General features: G+C 44.7%; 1 protein-coding gene and 2 long non-coding RNA genes across 3 annotated transcripts in view; 2 read left to right on the forward strand and 1 right to left on the reverse strand.

Annotated features, from left to right (window-relative positions):
* LOC111872748 overlaps positions 1-9,212 on the forward strand; it is a 35,364-nt gene extending 26,152 nt beyond the window's left edge. The window contains exons 2-3 of the long non-coding RNA XR_002844290.2: positions 6,649-6,872; positions 8,962-9,212. This is a non-coding gene — a long non-coding RNA (uncharacterized LOC111872748). The remainder of the gene's footprint in view (positions 1-6,648; positions 6,873-8,961) is intronic.
* LOC117282967 overlaps positions 1-15,822 on the reverse strand; it is a 38,645-nt gene extending 22,823 nt beyond the window's left edge. The window contains exon 1 of the long non-coding RNA XR_004513942.1: positions 15,597-15,822. This is a non-coding gene — a long non-coding RNA (uncharacterized LOC117282967). The remainder of the gene's footprint in view (positions 1-15,596) is intronic.
* A 5,910-nt stretch (positions 15,823-21,732) lies between these two features.
* LOC111872660 (protein TsetseEP-like) lies at positions 21,733-23,834 on the forward strand. Its single transcript, XM_023866761.2, has 3 exons — positions 21,733-21,835; positions 22,669-22,842; positions 23,356-23,834. Exons 1-3 carry the CDS (start codon positions 21,821-21,823, stop codon positions 23,686-23,688), a joined length of 522 nt encoding a protein of 173 aa, XP_023722529.1. The 5' UTR covers positions 21,733-21,820; the 3' UTR covers positions 23,689-23,834.
* Positions 23,835-27,658: the final 3,824 nt, after the last annotated feature.

Raw genomic sequence — 27,658 nt, forward strand, 5'->3', positions numbered from 1 at the left:
TAGTCGGTACAGCGACCTGCTACGGGCTGGATGACCGAGGGTCGCAGTTCGCGTCCTGGTAGGGTCAACAATTTTCTCTTCTCCAAGTCGTCCGGACCGGCTCTGAGGTTCACCCAACTTCCTATCCAGTGGATACCGGGACTATTTCCCCGGAGGTAAAGCGGCCGGAGCGTGAAGCTGACCATTCACCTCCAGCAAGTACCGAGGTCAAGAAAATGTAGATATATACATTCACTCCCCCATACGCCTTTATGGCGCAGTTTTTAATTCGTTAAGCACAGGAACACCTTTACCTGTTTACTGTACATACCGGTCGCCATATCTCTTGTCCGGACCCTGAATTTTGGCCACTTAAGGCAGATGTGGTCACATTAGCAGGTTCTGCTGCACATGTGACTGTACGAGGCGGTCAAGTTTCCGGCCGTTCAAATGACTAGCTTAGGCACTCAAGTAAGCTAAGCACGATCTACCGCAGACAGAGTTGCTGTCTGGGCAGAAAATATGTTAAGCACTACGCCATAAAGACATATGGGGGAGTGGATGTATAGAGCCACGTATTCTTGACCTCGGAACTTGTTGGAGGTGAGTAGTCCGCTTCACGCCTAGGCCGCTTTACCTCCCGGGGAAAGAGTCCCGGTACCCATTGGATATCAGGCTGGGTGGGCCCCAGAGCCGGTCTGGACGCTGTGGAAAATAAGTACGTAGCCTATATGAATATGCTGTGGGACTAGATGTAGCCCAAGTACAAACGTGTCCCTGTGACAGGAAGCGACACCTGAAGACCAGGCTGTGGTGGACCAGACTTTTTCAATTTTAAAATGTAATCATGAGCCCTAAGAGGGGTTCGATATGAAGATGGACTGACTCGCCGTCAGTCGTGAAGAGACGCCCGCCGAAATTCTAAAAGTTCCCCTAAAGATGTTTATCTCCTTAACATGAGCTCCATATCAGGGATTACATCCGCCTGTTCTGCTTCACGCCTCAGTCCCAGATCTTCTCGTCAGTTTTCTCGATATATGCGAGATTCTAAGTTCTCGTAACCGCTTCCTGGGCGTGGCGTCATATAGTCTGGTGGGTAGTTACAAGTGTTTCTGCCGATCGTTCTGTCTCCAATTTCAGGGTTGAAGGCTGGATACAACAGGTTCCTCCAGAATGTTGAAAAATAACTCTGAGAGTATGTATTGTCACATTCCAGAAGCCAGTAAGGCACAATCTGTAGTGACAGATCGTGCCTCACACCCACAGAGAAGGTGTTAAATTATAGATTTCACTTTCTACTTTTTTAATGCAGGCAGGGAAAATCATTGTGTCTGAATTTCGTTCGGTGTGTTTCTGGGGGACTTCCGGCATCCATATTAGTAACAAATTATAATGGATGGAGCAGGTTCCTTCGAAACGTCGATACCTCCCCAGAAGACTGTAAACCCGTGTTCGTGCTTCTCTTCAGTTCCTCCAGTTATGTGATGCATAAACGCGATGTCCTCCGGTAAGTGACCAGACGCGCAGCGCGACAGCTCCAACTTCTGCGGGTGACGCATTGCTAATTGCACTTGTCGACCACAGCAGAGACACCTGTCGGTAACAACTGGCACCCTTCAACCCCGTTATAATGTCTGTGATGTAACATTCGTTTCATTATCGAATGGCAACCCACAGTTCCTCCCGGCGATGTAACTCATGCTGCATGTTTGCGTGTAGCAAGTTTGCCAACTTCTGCAGTAAAGTTCGAATTATATCAGGATGATGACGACCATGGGTTACAATAAATTTCAGAGTGGCGATCCTATATGTATTTCGTTCAGAACTATTTGTAATCCTCGTCGAAAATTCGCCTGAAAGCCCCTTCACTGATTGTTCACGTTTTAAACATACTTTAAATATACAATTAGGTATTAAATGCCTGCGCACGTGCATGGCAAGAAGCTCAGGACGTCCCGTCATCTTGACGTAAAGTTCAGCGCGTGAGCTGATTGGTCTCTCAAGAAAATTCATTCCATATATACCCACATTCCCCACACAACTGTTTCCCTTTTCGGTATCTGTTTCTCTCATTTCTCCCATACTCTTTTTCCCATCCATTTCACTTTTCCTTCCCTCCTCTATATGAAGATTTTACTTTCTCCCTTATCCGTTTCCTACTTTCATTTCTCACTCTTCTTTCCCCAATCCCCTTTATTTTTCCGTATTGTCATTTCCCCTCTTCCTCGTCTTCCCCTGCTTTACGTTCGAAAGGCTTATATAGTCCTGCGATTAACGCCATCTGTCCAACACGGAAACAACTGTACAATACATAAAAGCCGCCATTTTCACTGAGGCTCGCTTCTCGTATGGAGGCGTATTCGAAGGGGAGCCTAGTGCCTGGGGGCATAACTGGGCCAACCTTTTCCTGGGAGATAAATACGGGAACCTGGCCCTCCAGGTTAAGGGAGTCTCGAACCTGAGACAATAAAATATGGGTATGAATCCCGCAGGACTCGGACGTGAGAAAGACTGCGCTGGCAAGGGCCAGCAGGAATTATAAACGACAGACCCATCCTCTCGTTAGAGCGGGCGCTCCACATCAACAAACCCGTAACTGTCGGACAATAACAAAAATCTCGTCTTGGGACCAATATGGGGCTTGACATCTAGCCACACTGGCCGACTGGTCGTCAGTCGTAATATTATGTCACGTGTAGGGAGTTTCGCGTGTCTTATAAGCGGGTTTGGATTGAATTTATTCAACTCAGTTCTGCAGGCAATCTTAGCATTACCGCTATTTCCACACTTTACAGTTCACCGTTACACACGCACTAGGGTTCTCAGTCTTCACTAGTCGTATCCTGGCAACGGATTTCCACGCTGTAGTTATACCAGTCTCACTGTAACTGCAGCACATATGAAGTTTTCTGTGCACAGTCTAATTCCTTTCTTGCCATTCCTTCTCAATCACCTTGAACTTCCATCTCCAGAACTTCACATAATTTTATGCTGCAACTGCCAGCATCGAAACTCGACTCAGTTCTTCCCAACTACATTTTCTTTATAAGCACACAGGCTCTCTATTTTTGGGAAGGCTTTTTTTATAGCGCCGTTATATAGTAACGAAAGTTACTTGATTGTTGTAAGGTTTGAGGCTTTCACGGCGGTGACTATGAAGAAAGCAGTCTTCTGGGATTTGGCACCGTGTATATGTGGTGTTAACCGACGTTTCGGAGGAACGTATCGCCTCCATCTTCAGGGTAGAAGAAAAACTATAAGNGCTTACTGTAAAGAACTGTGAACACATCAATGAACCCTCGGGGTCCGTAAAGATCGGAGCGCTTTTTGGCTACCTGCTCTGCTGTTAGCTTTCCAAGCAGCACTGCTGCGTGAAATCGTACTGGTATGCAAAACTTGAACCAAACAAAGGAAAGTGACAACTTGAGTGAACTAGAGCGTCTTAGGGAATGCAGAATTTATATGGTTCGGAATGGAGCCCTGTGGCAAATTTTTTGCGAAACTTTTTAGTACCAAAAATGGCGCAAATTTCGTGGGACTGCCAGTCTGCTAAGAAAGCCTTTACTCATGTGCTTTATGCAGTTGCCTGTGTGTACGTATGAGTCATTTAAACTACATACGCAATCACATCCTAAATGTCTTTCTTCCCTTGGAAAGAATCGCCGTGCAGGTACGGCATTTTCTCCATCTCCAGTGTAATGCGGGTAGATAGTACTTCAGGCGATCCCATTGCTGATGTGCTACTATCCTCCAAGATTATTTCCACTCTAATACCTCGCAGTTCCAGGTAGAAGTATGTATACTGCTGCAACACTGTGCTTGTTAACATCGCGTTCTGTGGGTGAGACGTATTCTGCTAGACATTCACTACACAGAGCAGTTTTTTAAAAGACAGACGCATATTCTAGATAAGTAATTCTGTTTTAGTGTGGCGAAAACGAGAGAGAAAACTGAGGGAATTTGCTGACTCTGCAGTTTCTGGGGGAAACAGAAAATATATTTCTCTGTTGGTTCCCATGCAGTGCTCATTCGTCCGTGTTTTAAAGTGTTTGGAAGTGAATTAATGTGTGGTTATTCGGCAGATGAAAGGAGTTGATCAGACTCTTTACTGCTTTCGAATTGTTGAGTGAAATACGCCTAAATAATACAGGGTGATTCAGAAAGATGGACACAATTTCAGTTGGCTATATTTCCTGAATTATATGTTGCATTTGAATTCTGTAAATTGCACTTGATTATATATACATGGAAGTTTATAGATGTTCAATGTGCCCCCCTTCCTCCGGCTGCACGGATAACATCTGGACGGTAGCTGAATTCATCCTACACTCGATGACAAATATCTTGCGTCACTGAGTTCACCGCAGCTGTGATACAGTTTCCTAGGTCATTCAAATTTGTGGGAAGAGGTGGTACACGCCACACAGTTGTTTGCGATAGTCCAAGTTCTCTACTAGCACTACGGGTTGACTTCATTGGGCTGCGCTCAAAGTTCACTCGAATGCACTCCACGTTCTCCTCCGATACACGCGATCGACCCGGGACGCAGTGATGGAGGGCACTAGCGGTAGTACTAGAAACTTTGTAACATCCTCTTTCAAATGTACTTTACAGAATTCAAATGCAACATACAGTTCAGGAAATATAGTCAATTGAAATTGTGTCCATCTTTCTGAATCACTCTGTATTGTAACATGTAAACCCGTTGCTAAATGACTCTGCAAGCAACGCCCGTTGTTAGGTAACATAACACGTACCAACGGACTAACTTAGAAGTGGTGTTCTTTATGCAGTCCGTGTGACACCTGCTTGAGGCAACGATAGAATAGCTGTTGGGAGAGGTGTTCTCTGTGTGATCCGTGCCGATGTGTTATAAGCAGGAGAGTTCTGGATTTTAATTAGTTGAGGGACAGTCCCCGGCCAGTAAGGATGTGAACACGGAATCAATATCCTGGGCCACAATATTTCCTTTACAGTAACAGAATTTGAAGCTACTCGCAGGCTCAAATACCGGTGCGTGAGACAGAATCCAGTTTCAATAATGTTGTGTTTTAAATAAACACATGATGATGGATAATGTCCAGAAACACATTGATTTTATTAATATACCCTCATTACAAACTTATTTACATAACCAGATGGACCTGGTGTTGTTGTTGTTATTGGAGAGGGTGGGTTTCCCCATGCACTTAGACCAGATATTGGTCCATTGTGCGTCCCCCTATGATATTCTACCAGTCTCTATACCCTACCGGTACTGGTGCGTGCCATCGGTCCCGACTCAGCTAGCGAGTTCGGCCTCTACTGGCTCAGCGGTATCTTGATGCTTCCCCCATCTACCAGAGGCGTTAGAGGCTACTGTTGGGCGGGAAATGTCCTGAATTTGCCTCAGAGGTCCCCTTGAGATATGAGGTTCTTTTACGTGCCGTAAAGCTACGACACGGGACCCACGGCTTAAAGTCCCTCCCGGAGGACTTGTTCCCTGAATTTTTCCGCCCTTAAAAATTCCAGGACCTCCGCCGGTTTTGAACCCGCGTACCTTGAGTCACGAGGTGGGAACGTTACCCCTAAACTACGGAGGCCGCTTGGACCAGGTGTTTATCCGAAATTATGAAATTTGAAGGTGTTAAGATTCAGCTGGCTAGGACTTCCAACCATCTCGCTTTTCTCACGAAATGCAAGCCTCATGATATTGCCCCAAAGGCGTTACGCTGAAAGCTCTATAAGATAATTTGGACAAGGAATGTACAGCTGAATCTTGAAGGTACAAACTTCCCCCTGCTTTGTGGCCTTGTGTAGGGAGTTCAGTTGGAGGATTTGCTGTATTTTGGGAAAATCAAAATCTTTGACATCTAACATAACTGGTAAGAAACCTACAGCGTTGAAATCTCTAAGAGCTTATAAGGAAATAAGACTTCTACAAGCTCATAGAGGAAAATGCACAGTAGTGTTCAATTCTAGTGAAATTCTACATAAGGATCCCACTCCTTATGTAGAGAGGAACATTGTAAGCAAAAACCTACCCTTCCCGCTTCCTTGAAACATATGTCGACTCCTTATCACGGTAGACCACCTCACCTCTACAGAATGTGCGTAGATCAGGCACCTAGTATGAATATACAGCATATATGAACTTTGTCTGCTATAACTGACGCATGGGTTCTACTCGTACAATCACAGTTTGACTCTCGGCAGGAGAATTGAATCATCTTACAGCCGCTGCGTCTAGTCCAGCGTTGAGATCATTCAGCCAGCCTCCTATTCAACTGGTTCCGGGCACATTATTCAAAGTGTGCCGCCCAGCTACTTTGCAGACTTACTGTCATCCTTAGAGTAAATACATGTTGCGTTCCAAGGTAGCAATAACTGCTTGTTTTTTTTTTAACTGAGACGCAGTTATGTTTTCTGCGAGGTGGAAACTGAATTTTAAATATTATATGGGATTACTTCTTGCTTGAAATGCCTAAATTTTGCTTCACAATTTACTGGACTTCATTTACATAACAATTCAATACACAACGTCGAACAAAAGATCATAAATAATAAAAAATTGAGAAAAACACGTGGATGGGGTAACAGGACTATTAATTTCAAGAAATAAGGCTACAGTTATATCGAGTATCTCCGTGGCAGCCATTTCTGTTTATGGTCGTAACGTGTCTTTTTCAGAAATAGAATACGGGTTCTTTACCGACTGAATTACGTTCATGTGACATGCGTTTATATGGACACAACCGACCTGTAAAGGCTTTATTGCTCCTAAGCCGTCAGTCGTGACGCAAACAAAACATTTGTGCCAACAAACTGAGTGATTTACGAGTATTATATGCGAGCTGTCGCACGCCGAGTCGTACAGCCGTCAAAACAGAAGGAGCAGCATGTACATCTACCTAGTAAGTAGGACACTTGCAAATTTACTGTAGTTCTACAACAACATGACCAAGTACACGATAAGCAGGAGGACTTTGCAAATTTCCTGTAGTTATGCAGCAACATGAAGTGCACGTTAAGCAGGAAGATATTGCAAACTTCCTGTAGTTCTACAGCAACATGAAGTACACGGTAAGCAGGAGGATGTTTGCAACCTTCCTGTAGTTCTACAGCAACATGAAGCACGTGGTAAACAGGAGGATATTTGCAACCTTCCTGTAGTTCTACAGAAACGTGAAGCACATGGTAAGCAGGAGGATATTTGCAACCTTCCTGTCGTTCTACAGCAACATGAATTAGACGTTAAACATGAAGGTATTTGCAAACTTCCTGTAGTTATGCAGCAACATGAAGTATACGGTAAGCAGGAGGATATTTGCAAACTTCCTGTAGTTCTACGACAACGCGACGAGGTACATGGTAAGCAAGAAGACATTTGCAAGGTTCCTGCAAACCACTATATATCCTGCACAGAATTACTGGGGTTTTGGACTTTATCCATCGTCCGGAATTCTAGGTAATGGAGGACACGACGTTTCGTGTCCTCTTTTAACTAGAGTGCCTTCCATTACCTAGAATTCCGGACGATGGATAAAGTCCAAAACCTCAGTAATTCTTTGTGCCATCCACAATAGTCAGAACTGTAAGTACTCTACGCCCATCTACACTGCAAGTACGTACGGGGAGTTCTTGCAAGCTGTTGCAGCACTTTGACGAAACATGTTGAAAGTAATCGTCCTATATATTCCGGGCGAGTTTGGCCATCTAAACAGTACTCAGAAGGATTTCTGTAATCAGTCTGCTAATTCAGTTATCTTGTCCAGCCATTCTATATGTACGTAGATGGAAAATTTGCAAATTTGATCCAAGTTCTGGAGTTATGTGTGGTTCATATTGGAAATTTTCAACCTTCATCCAAATTTCCTTCTTCCTCCTTCTTGGCACTACAGCCCCAATGCGCCTAGGTCTACCTGGTTTTTCTAGATCTTACACATTCGGTAGGACTCCTTGGGCGGGTGATCAGCTCGTCGCGAGGCCTCTACCTGTACACAAACACAGAAAAACGCACACAAACATCCATGCCCTGAGTAGGATTCGAACCCACGGTCCCGGCTTCCGAGCGAGCGAAGACGCTGCATGTCTTAGACCGCTCGGCTACCGTGACCGGCAAGTTTCCTTGTTATCCATCTGTATATTAACACCGCAGGATCTGTGTTCAAGCCAGCTGAATGTTATTCCACTGGCACGAGCAGTTTACTGTCGAGTACAATGATTAACTTTCGAAACGACAAATCGTCCAAGTAAGTATAAGACTAATCGGCTTTCTAACAAACTAACCAACCAATCGACTATTTGTCAAAACCAATATTTTTTTAGTTTCGCGGTTTCGGGTGAAACTGAGTCCGCTTGGTAAGTTGACCACCAATTGGTCTACTGTACCAGCCTCGAATGATGGATGAACATGTAGAATTTTTTGGAAAGAGAATTGGCAGGGGAAACGGAAGTACTCGGAGAAAATCTGCATCGGTGCCATTGTGTCCACAAATACAACATGAGTTGACCTAGGATAGAGTCCGGGCCGCCGCGGTGGGAAGCCGGCGAATAACCGCCTGAGCTATGGTACGGCTTTTCCAAATAAATTAACTCAGCTACCAACGAAGTAGTGTAAACCACCGCAGTGGCCCGGGTTCGATTCCGGGTCTGGTCAAGTGGGAATTATGGTGGACAAAGTGGCGCTGGTGCGGGTTTCCTCTGAGTACTTCGATTTCCCTTGCCAATCTTTATTTCACCAAATTCTCCATCATCATAATCACCCGGGGCAGGCTACAATAGGCCAATCAGCGGCCGCCGTGCCGACTGGACCCAGTTGAACTCCCCCCCCCACTAAGCGAAAAAAAAGTAGTGTAAATAGCTGACAAAATAATCGTTCTTACACTTGCCTATTAGATATGAAATATCTGTCCAGTTGATACATCGACTTCACAACAAGTCTTCTCGCACTTTCCCTGGTCCTGCTGTCTGCGGAGAAGTTAACAAAGTTTTACGTTGCAGGCGATCGCATTCTTGGCGCTCAGCGTGTGTGTGGTCAGTGGCCAATTGGGAGGTTATGGCATCCTGCCTTTCGACATTAGCAGTCTTACATTTTGGCTGACTCGCCGAGAAGCAGAAGAGGAGTAAGCCGTTGCGCCGCACCTACTGCGATTGTCCCGTCAGCCGCCCTACACGACTCCACTAGCTCTGGGTTCAGGACTGACCCTTGGACAACTCATGTAATCAAACAGACAATAAATTGCTAAGCAACATCTCCTGTCTTATTTGTGGCCATTCTTTGTCACTTATTAAACCAAGCAGCATACAGTATTATGCTTCAAAATGGAACGGTTACAGTAACGCTGTGACATTAATAAAATCTTAATGGTAACACGAAGTGTATTATGATTTCTCATGTTTCTCAGAAATAACCGTAAGTACTTTCCTGCGCGTCACTGATCGACTGTTATTTGTATGTGTATATTGCGGCGACGGGGTCTGAACTGTCTCATATGTTCTAGATGAGCTTCATGCTTCAAGGGCCAATAGGAACCTAGGTAAAACAGGGACATCCAAGAGGACATGGCTGTATCAGCATCGGAAGCTGAACCCAAAATCATTTTGGTTATTAAGGATATTCTTAGCGAATTGCTATATTCATATTTTTTCTTTATTTATATGTGATTAATTTAGCTAACGTGTCAGTAACTCAGATTAAGTAGTGAACGCCGGTCACGGTAGCCGAGCGGTCTAAGGCATGCACTGTCTTCGCTCGCTCGGAAGCCGGGATCGTGGGTTCGAATCCCACTCAAGGCATGGATGTTTGTGTGCGTTTTTCTGTGTTTGTCTACAGGTAGAGGCCTTGCGACGAGCTGATCACTCGCCCAAGGAGTCCTACCGTATGTGTAAGATCTAGTAAACCGAAGTGAAACGGAGAGTTTCATGGAGGTAGGCCTAGGCCCAAATTGGGGCTGTAGCGCCACAGGAAAAAAAAAGTAGTGAACAGTGAAGCGGGAGGGTTGTGGAAGGAAGTGATTATGAACTGATTTCATTTATCCTATTCCAGTATTTGCGCTGAAGTGGTCAGGAATAGGAGAAGGGGGAATTTGCTAATGATAAATAGGTGTACACCGACGCTGGCAAAGGGCAGGATGACAGTAACTAATAAATTGCAAACTGTGCGCAGACACTATCCCTCTGTTTGCCTAGAGAGTGGGGGAAAGCATAACTCTCCTCAGGACAGTCGCTTTCCGGGCTTATACAAGATGCAGCTGAAAGGTGCGAACAAACTTTCGGCACGAGTTCCACATACCAAACCGAGACGAGAAATATTCTAATTGTAGCGTGTAGTACCGTTGCTATGCAACGATCGCGAGATGGGCGGGTATACAGACCGGTTTCTGGGCAACAGCTGGGTAAACACGTTCCCATTGCTAAGCAGCAAATTCTTAACAATGCAGCAGTTTGAATTCAGAAATGGAAGATACATGGTTCGTTGAGATTCCAGTTGTGAGACGTTAGCCAGCCAGGAAAGGCATGAGCGCGGAAGCGGAAGAAACTCAACTGGTAAAGCCGTTACCAGAAAGCGACTGGTGAAGACACTGCAGACTGAGAAGACTTTTTTATTGCTAGTGGGGTGGGACTAACTCCCTTGTACTGCGGCCACTTCTGACCTATTTTACCAGCCCCAGATGATAGGTGAGGGTGATTGTGCAGCAATTGGTGGAATGAAGATTGGCAGGGGAAACCGAAGTACTGGAGAAAAACTGCCCCAGCGCCACTTTGTTCACCACAAATCCCACTTGACCAGACCTCGGGATCGAACTCGGGTCGCCGCGGTGTGAAGCCAGCGACTAACCGCTTGAGCTATGTTGCGACCAATGAGAGGACTTAGTACGTGCAGCAGGGCTTTGTAAAGTGTGGAGATTAGAGATGGCTCTGTAATTACTCGTATTTCCGAGTCGTGTTGTAAATTTGTCAATAAATCTAGTGACCAATCCAAACCCCGTCTACAGTCACACACACTACGTGACAGTATCAACGTGTGTCCAGAAATGTCTAGCGTTAACATCTCGACCGCGAGTTTGGGGTTCTCGCATGCCCAGGGTTGTTGGATGCTTAGGGAGAGTGGTGACTAAGGCCTGGGGGTGGAGCAAATATCTGTTGTGCATATAGAGAAATTTCCAAACACATCGACAAATTCTCTTGTGGCAGACGTCACGTACCTTTCAGTTTATATGCTGTGCCATAACGGCTGAAAACCGGAATGGTGGAACCGGAGCAGATGTCCATTGTCGGGCAACGGCTCGGAAATCACATTCCCGCTACAACGAATAGCAACGAACGACTCGCTGCCGGGTAGCAAGTTGCTAAACATGAGATATTTCGTAGCAACTGATAATACATAATAACAGAGGTCAATTGACTGTTGGACCTGGTGACTTCTATTCGGGCCGCGTGGCAGTTATAAAAGAGAGTTCATTCGTGCATTCTTCATAGAGATTAGTCAGACAGACGTCGTTCAGAAGGAGTTGAATATGTGAGCTGTTAAAATTTACTGTAAATCCAGAACCCATTGTTATTAGTCACGACAATCATTAATACGTGACAATACTTTCCATACACATTCGCAGGCCCAGATGTCGAAGACATAAATATACATGTCAGCTTAGCAATTTTGGATTTTGAGCCTTACGTATCCTGTTCTATATACTCTCATCCATGTGCTGTTGTCTCCTCTTTCTGAGAAGACTTCCATGTCTTCTGCCATAGGCTTTATAATATGGCGTCAGTTCTGGTCAAATATTTCCTAGATTCCGTCTGTTTTCCTGGCAATTATGCATCTCCTCATATACATTATAAACTTCCAAACTATCCGTGTTCTTTTGATGGTCCAATATCCTGAATCCAAGGTCTGGCCTAAGAAATATCAGTAATGTTCCATCCAGACCCCTAACATCCCCTTACACATTTCTTCCTCTCTTATACATACGTATTGTTACGTATTCTGGTAACGCGACAAGCAATTAATGCGTTCCGAGTTAGATGAATCGACTTATTGCATATTCACCAGACCGAACTACAATTAGTTGTAACACAATCTTCTCTGTGGTCTAGTGGTCAGAGTTCCTGGCTACAGATCCAGAGATCCCGGGTTCGATTTCCGTCGCTACTAGATTTTATGAGAAGTAGTGGCTCTGGAACGGGATCCACTCAGATTCGTGAGGATATTTGAGGATCTATTTCAAGTAAATAGCGGCTCCGGTATAGAAAACCGAAATTAACGGCCGTGGGTATCCGTTGCGCTGACCATGCGACACCCTCTGTCCGCTAAAGTTGGCACTAACTTCGCCGAAAAGCGGTGGTCGCTCGGTCGGTATAGTTCGCTTGCGGACTACAGGCCACGGAGTCTGTTTTTGTTTAACTATAACACTTCGTAACTACGAACAATGATGACATTCTGAAGTTTACTGTAACTGCACCACATAAAATAAAGACTTCACTTCTGACTTCTGTTCGTCTTATATCTTCTGTCGTGTTGTCTCCTGGATCTTCAGTAATCTTAGTAATCCTCTTGAGGTAGCTCTTGGTTTACTGAATAAAGGACATCCAGTCGAACAGTTGATTTTTCTGTTCTCATGAAAACGCAGTTTCCATTGCTGTGAGAATAATGTTTACGTAGTCGTTCTAATGGAAACCTGTTTCTGTGTGCGTTGCCTAGGAAACGTCTTCAGTAGTTCCTCTGTTGTCGTGATTATTGAGACCTTGCTACTAAGTAACGGAAGTTCTGTTAGTCTTGAAAGATTCTGACGATGGTGTATACTGTACTTCTTTTGGCTTATTTTGGACTTCATCCATCGTGTAGTATTTAAAAGACAAAAGACCACGACGTTTCGGATTGAGAACAGCTCTTTCTAATGGGTCCAACTGAGTAGGTTTATCCTTCCCTACCCACCTGAAGACGGAGACAGATCCAGTCTCCGAAACGTCGAGGTCTTGTGTCTTTTACATGCTAGACGATGGATGAAGTCCAAAAGAAGTACGGACGTTCTGTTGTTGAGCGTTTTCTGGTTCAATGCGTTGATGCTTTGAGCAACCCTTCACAGTATACAAAATGCTAGAATGTGTTTGTATTTTACACACTTCTACATCTTTGCACTTTTCCCGACCAAATTTTGTATGCTGGTGGGGCATCTCCTTGGAGAGTTTTAGACATATAATGCGTAGCCAATCCACCTTATTTCCCCATTATGTCCTCTGCAAGAAGAAAAGGTGCTGGGTTCATGATAACAGTGGCGTCGTTGCCTGGCTGCGGGTGCAAACACAACCTTCTCATTGCTAGATCCACTATAATGTTTTGTTTCTTGTAGGAGTGCTTTAAGCCATTTTAATGCCGAGTAGATCTGCTGGTTTTCCGTTATATCATGTATATACCGTAAAGGAGTAAACAGCCATTTAAAAATGGGTCATTATAGTTTGAGAGGGACATTGCATACAATTTCCCAGGATACTATGATCTATAGTCAAGCATCATAAAATATAATTAAATTATCCTGAACATGTTTCGGATATGAATCTTGAGAAATTATAGACAGACAGAAGTACATTATCCCATAATTATGCGCTTTCACTGTGCATAGAATATCGAACGGATGCTACAATTAAGAGACAATTGACTGACGAAAAAAAATACAACACATATTCCTTTGAACTCACTGACATTAAGGCAGGAACATGGACTGAGGGTGTTTGAGAACAGGGTGCTGAGGAGAATATTTGGACCGAAGAGAGACGAAGTGACAGGAGGTTGGAGAAAACTGTATAATGAGGAGCTTCATAACTTGTACTCTTCTCCAAGTATAATTAGAATGATCAAGTCAAGGAGGATAAGATTGACAGGGAATGTAGCTCGAAAGGGGAGAAGAGGAATGCATATAGAATATTGGTGGGAAAGCCATAAGAAGAAAGACCACTAGGAAAACCAAGACGTAGGTGGATAAACAATATTAAAATGGATGTTGGAAGGATAGAATGGGGTGGTATGGACTGAATCAATCTGGCTCAGGATAGGGACCAGTGGAGGGCTCTTGTGAACACGGTAATGAATTTGGGTTCCGTAAAATGCTGGGAAGTTCTTGAATAGGTGCACAACTGGCGTCTGCTCAAGAAAGGCTCAGCCCCGTGAAGTTGGTTATTCCTTTGAACAGTTGTGTTGTGCAGTTCAGTGGCGAATATCAGGGCCCCGAGTGACGCACACAGGACACCTGTGCCAACACACATCGTATAGCATATTCTTGCAACAGAACAGAGGACACAACAAGTTCAACCAAGCTCCACATGGCTTCATGAGCCAGCGAATAATTAGCGGGAAGGCAAAGGTGTCAGCAGACTGAATTGTGCATACAGCAGAGCAATGTAATGCCTGATCCTAGCTGTTCTGAGGTTGAAGGTTGTTGGTAAATTTTCTGCACTTAAGTCTTTCGTAAATTCAATTTTAATTTATGTATCTCATTCCCAAGCACATGATACTTCCTGTGCTTTCAGCTGAGTCCTTCTCATCCTTGTCACCAATTTGTCCTGCATTCTGGTGACAAGATATGGTGATACATGTTTCTTAGCTTAATACTCGTAATTTACCATCCTCATTTTGGAAAGAATAAGATTTATGGGATCACCATGCTGTCTGCATATCTGCACATGGCTATGTGTCTGTATAATGTGGCATATAGACCCGTTGCTAGGCAATGACTGCAAAAGAAGCTATACAAAAGCCGTTACCGAGTAACGGCTTCGCAATCAGGCATGTTTTGGCGCAATAATTGGAAAGAGAAACAGGAAACGCTGTTTTCTGTGCTGTCCCTGCCCAGATGTTACAAGCAGGACAGTTAACTGAGAGTCGACTCACCCGTGTGGAGGTAGGAGGTGATAACTCCACTGTGACCATACGAGTCGTTGGAGGCGACGAAAAGGGATGCCGCAAATCTGAGACAGTAAAATATGGTCGCGAGTCCCGCTGAGGGCCAGCGGCATGTACAAAAGGCAGACCAATCCTCTCGTCAGAGAAGCGCCCCACATCAACAAACCCGCAAATGTCTGCTAGTACTAAAAAGTGGTCTTGTGCCCCAGATGGTTGCTTGACACCAAGGCAGACTGGCCAACTGACCGTCGGTCGAAACATAACTTCGACCCCTTGCTTTGACTTTGAGATTCGCCAGCCGACAAGAATGAGAGTATGGAAACAGAGGACATTGTTAGGATCCGTCACCAGGCAACGAGTTTTGAGATCATAATAAACAGAGAACACTTTACGTGTGCTGTGGTTGCGGTGATATTTGTAGTGTGTAAGTCAGTGAGACTGTTGTAGTTATTTGTGATTACATTATATTTGTGTTGAATAAATCAAATCACCAAACCAAACTGCGTATAAAATCACTCAATCACATAACGGTATGAATCCCGCTTAACAAGTTTTGAATGCCTGAACGAATGATTATGAAGCTTGGATTGTGTGTTATGCCACCTGAATCCAAGTAAACCATGTAATTCATACATCCGTTCATCAATAATACGAACACTCCAAACTCTCAAATTGTTGAAGTAATAACCATAATATTACTATAATTCCACAACCGACCGTCATGAAATGTGATACGTACGGTATATGATGCCATCTGAGACCATGTCAATGATTTACTTCTTAAATCCTTCTTATGAGTTGTACCAATATTGTTCTGTTACATCCTCTGTACTTTGTTCATTAACCAAGAAAGAAAAAACATTAGCCAAAGTATACTCATGCGCACACGTGCATTTGAGAACAAAACACAATTTCTCATCCAGATGGTGAAATATTCATGTAAATAATTCAAGGTGTGAAAACAAGGAAAACCGAACAACTTCTTTATAATTCTTTGTGAATTCAGTGACTCACGGGTCTCATTACAAAGGTCTGACATCTGCACAATAGTTGCCCGGACCTGAGGGACACGTGATCAAGCCAGATGTTTCCCTCATATAAGGCAAGGCACAGGCGAGTTACTGTCAGACTCTGCAATGGCCAAATATTTGGTAAGTGCCATGAGTATGAGGTGAGCGTCGGGACGTCACTGGTAACGTGGGCGCAACGTCCACCCGGCAGCACAGGGGAATTTATGGGCGGAAAATGACACAGGAGCCCTTTCTCCGGGAACAAGTAATGTTTTCCATTTTGTTAGCCGAAAATTTATTTCTGTTGATCTCTTATTCATATCGTGACCAACTGAACAGGCGGGCCCATGACGTGACGATCTTGACTTGCATTTGGAAGGAGTCGAGTTCGAATCTCGGTCAGATCACCAACTTAACTCACTGGGGGTTTTGTACGATTTTCATAAGCAAGATCAATCAAATTGCTTGAAGTAGCTCAAGGTCGTTGCTTTCCAAAAATTCTCACCGTCATATTCGTTAGTTATATTGTCTTCGACACTGTGTACACAGAGCTACTGAATGCTCCGATAAACCATAAATATCGGGACCATTAATCAGCAATAATCGACATATGTTTTGCACATATGTAACTGCAGCATAACTTGTTACGAATATGTACACAAAGCGCGCTGTTCGTGGTAGTGTGTGAAAACACTGTGCAGTGACACGTACCAGCCACACTGCACACTCGACAGGCAACAGGCCTTCCGCAATACACGGGGCATAGGAAGGAGAACTACACAGAATTCACTTAGAAGCACTGTAGATATGGAAGGACCGATCGCAGTAGTGCGGAAGGCACTGCATTTTCCACGAATTTGAACGCAGCCGAGGGTGGCCTAGGAAGCGGAGACATCTACTGCAGTGAAAAGGATTTAATTATAAATCTTGGTATTGCGCGGTGAATGGTAAACAGAGCTACCGAATAAATTTTGTACCAAATTTTAACGAAGTTTTAAAAAAAATCGACGTCTTTTATGTAACTAGAGGTGAGGGGAATTTTCGTTCCCTAGGGAGAGTTTAGGGTTCGATAGAAACCTCCATGTAAGTGAGAACACCTCTCTTACTATACCGTCACCCTCACCTCATGTGACATACATTTTCCTGATAAACGAGGTTCTGCAGACCGAGTTTCCGCGATGCAGCTTGCTACGTACTAGTTCACACCTATATCCGAACATGGACTCGCTGTCCATTGAGAGCCGCATTGTATCAGGACTTTCAGCATACTCTTCTGCGGATTGAACCCGCGTGTGGCCCTGCAAACTGACTTCATATCATATTCTCTGAATACGGAGTCGATCCTGGTTCCTTAAGCGAGTCGAGGAGAGCTTCCAACCATGTCATTTCCAATCAGTCATTAACCCTTATATTTTACAATGATTAAAATATGTGTATCATTAATAATTCCTCTGTGACATGAAAGCACTCGTCCAGCATCTTGCTCTGGAATTCGGTATCCCAGGATAATGCAGGCCATAATGTACCTTATGCTCGGAATGTTCCAGGCAGAATCGCATAGAATTTATTTTTATGCTGTAAGTAGTTTCGTGCTGTCAGCGATAGACTTAACAGATTCTTCATCCTTTTGGCAAACTTTGTTAATTATTGTTCTATATTTCTATTTCAGTCCTGATAAATCGCCGAGGAAAGAAATACTGAGCAATCGAAGTGTCGGTCAATGATGTAAAACTTGAACAATTGGTGTAGGTCACTTTTCTCTGGTTTGCAGGTACTCTTTGTAGCCACCTTCGTCGCCTTAGTATTGGCAGAACCAAATGGGGGGCCACTGTACCGCGGAATCTATCGCGGTGGCTTCAACCGCCCTCCGGGTCGCTTCTTTGGCCGGCAGATAGATCCCAGTGACTACAATGTGGAGGACTTGCTAGCAGCTGCTTCTGTTATTGGGGCGCCTGCACCAGCTCCCATCCCTGCTGGCCCTTCGGTGTAGAGGACTTCTGCTGCAACCCCGGAGCTCCTCGTGTCCTCCGGACTCTGTAGACTCATTCCCTACTGCCTTCTGCACGGCTGATTTTGAGAAATAAAACGTATTTTGCTTCCTACTTTTCGTGTCATCATTTCAAATTTTGTGTTGAGAGAAATAAATACGCAGGCTGGGCCTGTATGTGTCTGTGTATCTTATCGTCTTCTACAATATAGCTCCGTGTAGTGCGCTGAAAGTACAGAGACGTTTCGGTGAGCTCCTAACGGACTACACGGCGCCATGTCCGAGAAGGTAGTATTCCTGAATACACGGAAGCCCGTAGAGTAATTCAGGATATCGTCTGTCTTTTATAACAGGATACGTTCCTGAACGCAGATTTCGGATTCTTACGAATGAATGTTCGGTGGCGTTTCACCACAAGGCGTTTTGCACGAAGCCTATATTCTGCCCTTAATAGGCTCAATGAAATGTGCCCTTTCAGGCAATCCATCCAGGATTTAAATCTGCCCGATTCCCTTTAACTTTTAAATATAAAGCCCTTTGATGGCTCAGTGATTGACATTAGTTCGTCTTCCCTTTGTTATTTCAAGTGCTCTTGTTTTCTCTCCTCCCCAACCACCATGAAGATGGAAGTAATACCTTCCTTCCGGCCAACCAAAGTAGCCGGCGCCAAATTGAAGCAGACCTCAGAACTGATGTCTATACTTATCCACCATTTCAGAGAACCAGATCTGCCTGTTTCCGTTCATGTATGCACGATTTATATGCCAAAGTGTTCAGCGTAGACTGAATTAGAAAAGATTTTGAGGGAAGTCATTGTGGTCAAATTTGAGTTATCAAAGAATTTGCCTAACGGTACCGAGTAAAACTGTGTTACGATTGCCGGTGCTCTGGCCATCATTCGAGCTCGGAACCTCCTGAGTACGAGCCGGAATAACTCAGTAGGTTTAGCGGTGGGCTGCGGGTTGGATGGCCCGAGTTCGATTCCTGAATTTGCAAGATTGTTCTGTTCTCCACAGCGTCCAGTCCGGACCTGGGCCCATCCAATCTCCTATACAGTGGATAAAGCAGCTGCAGTGTAAAGCTGACCACTCACCTTCATCTAGTGCTGAGGTCAAGAATGATGGAGCTATGCTATCACCCCTTAATATGCCTTCAAGGCGTGGTACTTATAAAATTAAACACAGGGACAACTTCACCTTTCCCTCCTGAATATGGATCAGGATTGCCACTCAGCCGACAGGAACTTTCAGTGGAATTGTATGTTCCTCAATAGCTCCATATCCGTCACCGACACGACAAAAGCCCAACGCTGAACTGTACACTACGTCACAGTCCGCAGTTTACACAATCCATCCTGTGCTGATACCGCACCGTTGTGGATCAATCGCTCCTTCACTCATGTCCGTCTCTCCTTTATTGTAAAATGTCATTAAGACCACATTTAATTGCAGCGTGTTTCGGCTTTACAAGGCCATCTTCAGGCAACTGTTTCGTCTTGTAATGGCTGACATAGTCGCTGGGAGCCCGATCAGAGACATGCATGGCACAGTTCCACACTTCTACTCGACAACATTTCAGCATTCACAGGCATGCGCAGACAGATCAGACCAACCAGCTAAAACCCATACACGACTCAGGCAGTTGTGACGGAAATTCATATATTTTTCCTTGGTTCACTGCGTCCATCAACTGGGGGAGGAAATGGATCCATTGTCTCGAATGGTTAACATGGACGTACGAATTATGCGCAAGCATCGAGGAAAATGGCTTAAAGGCTTATCTGTGCAAGTATTTCACTTGATAAGCAGTTGAGTTTGAATTGTGAACTTAAATTGTTTTCCTAATATAAAATGTAATTGATGTTCACTTCTGTTTAAATCTATGCCATTATTTTTCATCTATTCACATGTTTACACGTATCTTTAAAATGGTAGTTTATCCTTAAAAAAGTAACACTTTTGTTCATACTGTAGCCTTACATTTTCACATATTGTGATTCCTTATTTGTCGCAAATCTCTAAAACATGACACGAGTCCGAAGTTAGGAGGGGCCCCTATGCAAATATAGGTTACCATTTTGGCAGTAACTTCCTTCACAGCATTGTGGTTTCTGAGTAGCTTTTGTACAGTATATACATAAGATACATTGAGAGGGTAAGATGTACTCACCCTCGCAGTGGACAAGTTGGGCAACCTGCACGCCACTAAGTACTAATGGTTCACGGTTCTGTTAACAAAGATAGCGCCAAACGTAAGCTTCTTGAGCCAGTGTGTTTTCTGTGAAATTCCGAAAAGTGAGATCACAGATGAATTAGATGTAAGAATAAATTTTGAGGGAAGCGGTCATGGCCTGCTCGAGTTATCACGGAATTTTCTTGAGGCGAGTAAGGAGAACGGTGGGGAATCCCAATCAGGGTGACAAATATGCATTCATTCAATCATACATTTACGATTCTACAGCCCTTTGTTTGGTCCATAACGCTTCTTAAATTTCGTAATTCTCTATAGATAATCGCTAGGAATCTTTGCACGGGGGATCAGCCAGACGCAAGGCCTCTGATTATACACAGGACAGCACGAAGACAGAATAAACGCACACATCCATGCCTCAAGTGGGATTCGAATCCACGACTCCAGTCTTTGATAGGCGAAGAAAGTTATGCCTTAGAGGGTGCGGTCACCGTGATCGGCAGGTTAGAAATATGCCGTCCGAAATTCGAACTGAACGCCTCCCGAATAGAAGTCCAGTTGGCTGAGTATGAGGGGTGAGCCATAAAACCGGCCCTCGCACCGCGACCTTCAATGATCTATTGTGCTTGGTCCAGTTGCTTAGTACTGCACCAACCTGATCAGTTAGAAGCTATCTAGTTTCGACGGTATCAATTTCCTCCATTTTCAAGGAATTATATATTCTGTCTCCTAAAATATTATAAATAATTTACCAGACAGTATGGCACAACCTCCAGAACACTAACCATCATATGTCCATAGGTGTAAGAACCCGAATAATACCATTCCAGTTAATATGTTCTGAATAAAACATCATTCCCGCTCTTCCGAAATAAATTTGCATAAGTACAGAAAGCTGCATCGCCTTCACATGCATTTTGTTTAATAAGCTAATGAGGGAAAGTATTCCCTTAATTTATTTCCTACTCTCATGTATGAATATGTGATAAAAATTACCATTTTCTAGGCAACGGCTCGGATAGACACCTCCTAAAACCCGGAATAGCAACGGACAATGGCGGAAGTTCATTTGCTAGGCAACGGTTTGCTGGTATCCATTTCCGCTGCGACGAATATTAAGAAAACATTCCGGTGATAACGGGAGAATGACAAATAACTGTTCAATGTGGTGGCCACCATTCGGTCCTCCAGAAATTATTATATGAGAGATCATTCGTGAATTAGTGAATTCAGAAGTCAGTTCGATAGTTGAGTGTTCAGCTGTGGAGTCTTAACCAGAGGACACCGGAAGCTGAAGAAGTGGCCGACTCGTAAATCCGAACCAAGTCAGTCACGCAGAACAAAAGACTCGTGGTCCAGCAAGGAATGAAGACAGTCGAATACAGTCAATGATTGTAAGTTTCTGTAATTGATTTCAATCGTAAAGAAATGCCAGTAAACCCAATCATCAAAGTCACTCACTATTATATTATTATTATCCGCCACGCCAACCCCTAATACGTGACTATATATATATATATATAATGAGTGCCCATGAACAGAAAATAATTTGTTTGTTCAGATGGTGAGGTGCTGATGTAAACATTTAAGGTGGCAAAACAAACATACGTGATGAGACGGTTTCTTTACGCCTCTGTATCAAATTTTGTGATTCAGTGCTCCCAATTCAGCGGTTTGCCACTTCCGAAATGGATCTCGTAAATTGAGGGACACCTGCTCAAACAGACGGGTTCCTATATAAGACACGACTCTGCTGTATTGTCATTGGACTTCGCCATGGTTCGTTACGCGGTAAGTGGCAGAACAGCCTCACGACGAAACTGGTAATATGAACGCGGGTCACTGTAGGAGACCCCAGGGGGCGCCATATTTTACAGACATTTTGCGCTTGTTTGTTGCTGTCTACTTGCTTGGCTTACTTTTCTATTCTGAAGTTGGAGACGGTTTATTCCGTCCAGAATCTGGTGAAATTATACTGGAATACACGGCGTAACCCCCCCCCCCACATCCTCCTTTGTCTATTGTTAACTGAGAAATAATTTTGCAGGCTTATTGATGATATATTGAAAGTTTATTACAGTTATCTGAAATTTCATACCAAGGTTCCATTAAACTGATTTACGAATTAAGACACCAAGGACGGTATTCGTGACCATGTCCAGAAATAGTAACCAATTGTGACGATTTTTTTAATGTGTTTGGATTTATGTATCCGGGCGGGAGAGGAGACGGAATTTTGGTGCTCTTGGGGAACTTCCGGTTTGATTCTACCGTGATTTTACTAATAAAGTCTCTCTTTCCCTTCCCCCGACCTCACTTCAAGGGCTATAAATTGTTGGAAGAAATGAGTCTCCGAAAACTAATGATGACTGTGCGGCTTGTTTTGGCCTTAATCAGACCCATATCCGAACATTGACTGAGAGCGCATTGTGGTTGTACTTCTAGTTCTGTGCTGTCAGTAACAAACTGTGTATAGTCTGTCATCATCTGAGAGAAAAATTAGATTTTTACTTTTATTTCAGTCCTGATGAGCCGACGATCTAATAACTACAGAGCAATCACTGGGCCAATATATATACAGGGAATGTGAGTAATGGTGTACCTAACTTTCTTCTGGGTTGCAGATACTCCTTGTTGCCGCAGCCTTCGCTGTCGTGGCGCTCGCCGTGCCACTAGAGCGGGACAACTTGGGAAGGTCACCACCTTCTGACGCAGAGAGAGTCGAGAGGCCTGAGGAACCCGCGAGACCCGAGGAGCCCGAGAAGCCTGAGGAACCTGCGAGACCCGAGAGGCCCGAGTGGCCCGAGTGGCCCGAGTGGCCCGAGTGGCCCGAGTGGCCCGAGTGGCCCGAGTGGCCCGAGTGGCCCGAGTGGCCCGAGTGGCCCGAGTGGCCCGAGTGGCCCGAGTGGCCCGAGTGGCCCGAGTGGCCCGAGTGGCCCGAGTGGCCCGAGTGGCCCGAGTGGCCCGAGTGGCCCGAGTGGCCCGAGTGGCCCGAGTGGCCCGAGTGGCCCGAGTGGCCCGAGTGGCCCGAGTGGCCCGAGTGGCCCGAGTGGCCCGAGTGGCCCGAGTGGCCCGAGTGGCCCGAGTGGCCCGAGTGGCCCGAGTGGCCCGAGTGGCCCGAGTGGCCCGAGTGGCCCGAGTGGCCCGAGTGGCCCGAGTGGCCCGAGTGGCCCGAGTGGCCCGAGTGGCCCGAGTGGCCCGAGTGGCCCGAGTGGCCCGAGTGGCCCGAGTGGCCCGAGTGGCCCGAGTGGCCCGAGTGGCCCGAGAGGCCCGAGAGACCCGAGAGACCGGAGAGACCTGACAGACCTGACAGACCTGACAGACCTGACAGCCCAGAGAGACCAGAGAGACCGGAGAGACCTGACAGACCAGAGAGTCCAGAGAGACCTGAGAGACCGGAGAGACCCGAGGAAGAGGACAGGGAGGAACCTGCCAACGAACCTAACGAGAAACCCAACGAGGAACCTGTCAAGGAGCTCAGCGAGGATCCCAGCGAGGAACCCGTCAGTGAACCTATCGAGGAACCTCTCGAGGAACCCGTCGATGAACCTGTCGAGGAACCTCTCGAGGAACCCGTCGATGAACCTGTCGAGGAACCTCTCAAGGAACCTAGCGAGGAACCTATCGAGCAACCCAGTGAATAATCCAGCACTGAGGTTCCTCCGGAAATCTAACAGACTATACACTACCTGCTGCAGTCATTGGAAATCCTCGTGTTTTCTTGGGCGTTGTAGGTCTCCTTTTGAATTGTCTGTTACACTTCAAAAATGAAATTAAATTTTGCATGTTACTTTTGTGTTCTTATTTCAGTCTTCGTTTTTAAGAAAATATGTCCCACGTAATTGTGACCCACTGTACCTTGTTTACGATTTTGTAAGCAAAATTTGGGATTTTTTAATTGTATATTAATGATAATTTTTTTCTAACTGACCATGCAGGGCTCACTCATAATACAGTTATAAATAAACATACAATCTTTCATCTATTCCACCCTTCCATTCCGTTCTTCCTTCCCTGTATTTTTACTGCTTTCTTTCTGTTACTTTGTACAAGTTCTTTTGCTTTTTCCGCGCACAGCAATCAAACGTAAGGGTACCTTATCACAATTTCCCAATACAAAATAATCCCTTTTAAAGGGCCGACCACCATTGCCTTGGCCGCATATCATACTTTCACGTATAAGCACTTTGGCGTGACTAATGATAATGGGTTCGGGATTTGATGACTGGGTTTATTCGCAGGTTGAAATCTTTCGGAAGGACCCATACCTGTCTGAGGAATCTCTCGCAAGATCTCAGGATCTCGGATTGATCTCTAGCATGGCTGACTCTTGCTAGTCAGAGTCAGTCAGTCGGTAAGTCTTGGTGTCGAGCCTCATCTGGGACTCATGACCAGATATTTATTACTGTCTTCTTTTTGTGAAGCGCCCTCTCTTACGAGAGGACGGGTCTGCCTTTTGTATTTGCTGCTGGACCTTATCAGCACAGTCTTTCTCGGGTCCGAGTCCCTAGGCACTCGCGACCATATTTTACTGTCTCAGATTTGAGACTTCCCTTTTCGTCGGCTCCTACGACTCGCAGGGTCACGGTGGAGGTATTCGAACCTGCCTCCACCTGTTGCGGATCGCAAACGGGAACACATATTTAAACGGTTCGTTTTTTGTGATCTGCTCATCCTTTGCTTCTCGAATGCATGCTTACCAAGCCGTTGTCCAGCAACGGTCTATTCCGCTTTGGAACGGGAATGTGATTAGCGAAGCGTTGCCTAGCAGATGGTCATATTCCGGCTTTCAGGCATCATGTCACAATATCAATAAATCACATGAAATTTCCATCACACAGCTTATTTTATTCCTCTGGAGTTAGAAACACTAGAATCCTTCAGAACGTAGGTATATATCTGTAGATACACGATGTCACCTATCAAACAACCGTAACTTCTATGTTCACACTTTATCCAGAATTTCAACGAAGTAATTCCCTGGTATATATCTATTTCTTTGTTAACTTATTTATTCATTCTAGTAGTAAGGACGGTGTAAGAAAATGAGATTGTATAGCGTTGAATGACTGGATTATCATCGATTAATAAATTGTAAGGGATGTAGATGGAACTAGACGTTGTCTACTCTGAGGTACATTCCTCGAACTCGCGGGGAAGCAGAAGAGATTCGACGCAGAAATTCTGGCAAGATTACCGGCTTCCTGGCCAAGGAGATTTGCTTTCCATCCGAAAGCGAGGTTCAGTGAAAGCCCATTTTGTTCAATGACTCCTAGTTCGTCACCGCTGTCACAAAAGCAACGCAGCCTCACATCTCTCCTTGCTCTTCATCGGCAAAGTCAGACAAGCGCTGATACGGGAACTGTAACTGCATTCTGATTTGTGCAACTGCTAGCTAGTGGTGAAAAGAAGGTAAAGCTATCCCTGTAACAGGCCGTGAGGGCCCTTATGGTTTTAAGATGTCGAGGTCCCCGCATTTTCTCTAGAAAATGGGAACACAAATGGACATAAGGTTGTCAGCCTTAGGGGAGGGGGACTCGTTTTTGTTAGAGGCTGAATCGACCACAGAGCCGTAGTGTCGCTGTATTGATTAGGTAAATTGAAAAATCCACCTCATCGGAACTCGAACCGCGGCCTTCCGTGTTGTAGCATAGTTCAACCAACTACGCTGTCGCTTGCCACACTAGTTACTGTACACGATAGTAATGTTGTATCTGTGGTTTCAGTAGCTCAGAGTACAGAGTGTCGAAAATACCTTAACTGACGAGTGAGGTGAGAATATATGGAAAACAGAGGTTGTTGCCTGCTTCAATGAATTTCTTTGAAAATGTTTATGGAAACCGTAGAAAATCCTCAAAGGGTTAAGTTGGTGTCTCGACCGAGGTCCGAACCTGGCTCCTCTCGAATTTCATCACGTCATAGATCAACTTCTCGGTTCGCCATGATATGAAGAACAGATCAACAGAAATCGATTTCGGTTAACAATATTTTTTTGTGGGGAGGTGTGAGTGTTATGTCATTTGCTGCACTTAGATTCCCCTATGCTGCCGGGTCGACGCTGCGCCCACCTTACCAGTGACGTCCCGACGCTCTCCTCAAACTTCTGGCACTTACCACGTATTTTGCCATTGCAGAGTCTGACAGTAACTTGCCTGTGCCTTGCCTTATATGAGGGTCCCATCTGGCTTGATCACGTGTCCCTCAGGTCCGGGCAACTATTGCGCACATGTCAGACCATTGTACTGAGACTCGTCAGCCTCTGACTTCACAAAGGAATTACACAGAAAATTCTTTTGGTCTTCGCACACTGAACAATTTACCGGGATATTTCACCACTTTTATGACGAACTGAGTTTAGTGCTCAAATACACATGTCCATATGACAGGTGTCTCTAGATTACGTTGCCTAACACTTTCCCCTTCAAGTTTATCTATAAAGTGCAACGTATGTAACAGAACAATTTGATAGGCTGTAGTGTTTGTAACTCATAAGAAGGATTTACGATGTAAATCCTTGACATGGTCTCAGATGGCATCATATACCGTAAATACCAAATTTCATGACGATCGGTTCAAGAATTATAGTAATATTATGGTAGTTAGTTCAAGAATATGAGAGTTTGGAGTGTTGGTATTACTGATGAACGGATGTATGAATTACAACGTTTAGTTGGGTTCAGCTGGCATGATATACAACCAAGCTACATAAAGATTGTTTCAGGCATTCAAACTTGTTAAGCGAGATTCATACTGTTATGTGACTGAGTGAGTTTGTACGAAGTTTGGATTGGTAATTTGAATTATTCTACACAAATAGTATGTAATCACAATTTACTACAACTGTCTCACTGACTTACACACTCCAAAGATCATTGTAAGAATAGCACATGTAAAGTTTCCCCAGTTTATTATGATTTCACCACTCGTTGCCTGCTCACGGATCCTAACAATGTCCTCTGCTTCCATACTCACATTTTTGCCGGCTGGCGACTCTCAAAGTCAAAGCAAGGAGTCGAAGTTATGTTTCGACCGACGGTCAGTCGGCCAGTCTGTCTTGCTGTCAAGCACCGATCTGGGGCACAAGACCAAATTTTTATTACTAGCAGACATTTGCGGGTTTGTTGATGTGGGTCGCGTTCTCTGACGAGAGGATTGGTCTGCCTTTTGTACATGCCACTGGCCCTCACCGGGACTCGCGACCATATTTTACTGTCTCAGATTTGAGGCATCCCTTTCCGTCGTCTCCTACGATACGCTCATTGGACTCTAAATTATCTGTCTTGCTTATAACATCTCGGCATGGACCGCACAGGAAACACCATTCCTCTGTTTGTGTTAAAACATGCCTTCTTGCCAAGCCGTTACCCGATAACGGTTTTTGTATAGCTGCTCCTTTCACAGTCGTCGCCCAGCAACAGGTTTATGGGAATTAAAATTGCATTTAGGAAAGACAAGTGCAGAAAATTTACCAAGAACCTTCACCCTCAGAACAGCTAGGATCAGGCATTACATTGCTCAGCTGTATGCACAATTCAGTCTGCTGACACCATTGACCTCATGTGAATCCAATAACTGACGTGACTCATTCTTCGGATAATTAAGCATTTTGGAACG

The sequence above is a fragment of the Cryptotermes secundus genome, unplaced genomic scaffold (genome assembly GCF_002891405.2).
Source record: "Cryptotermes secundus unplaced genomic scaffold, Csec_1.0 scaffold1013, whole genome shotgun sequence".
Classification (NCBI taxonomy): Eukaryota; Metazoa; Arthropoda; class Insecta; order Blattodea; family Kalotermitidae; genus Cryptotermes; species Cryptotermes secundus.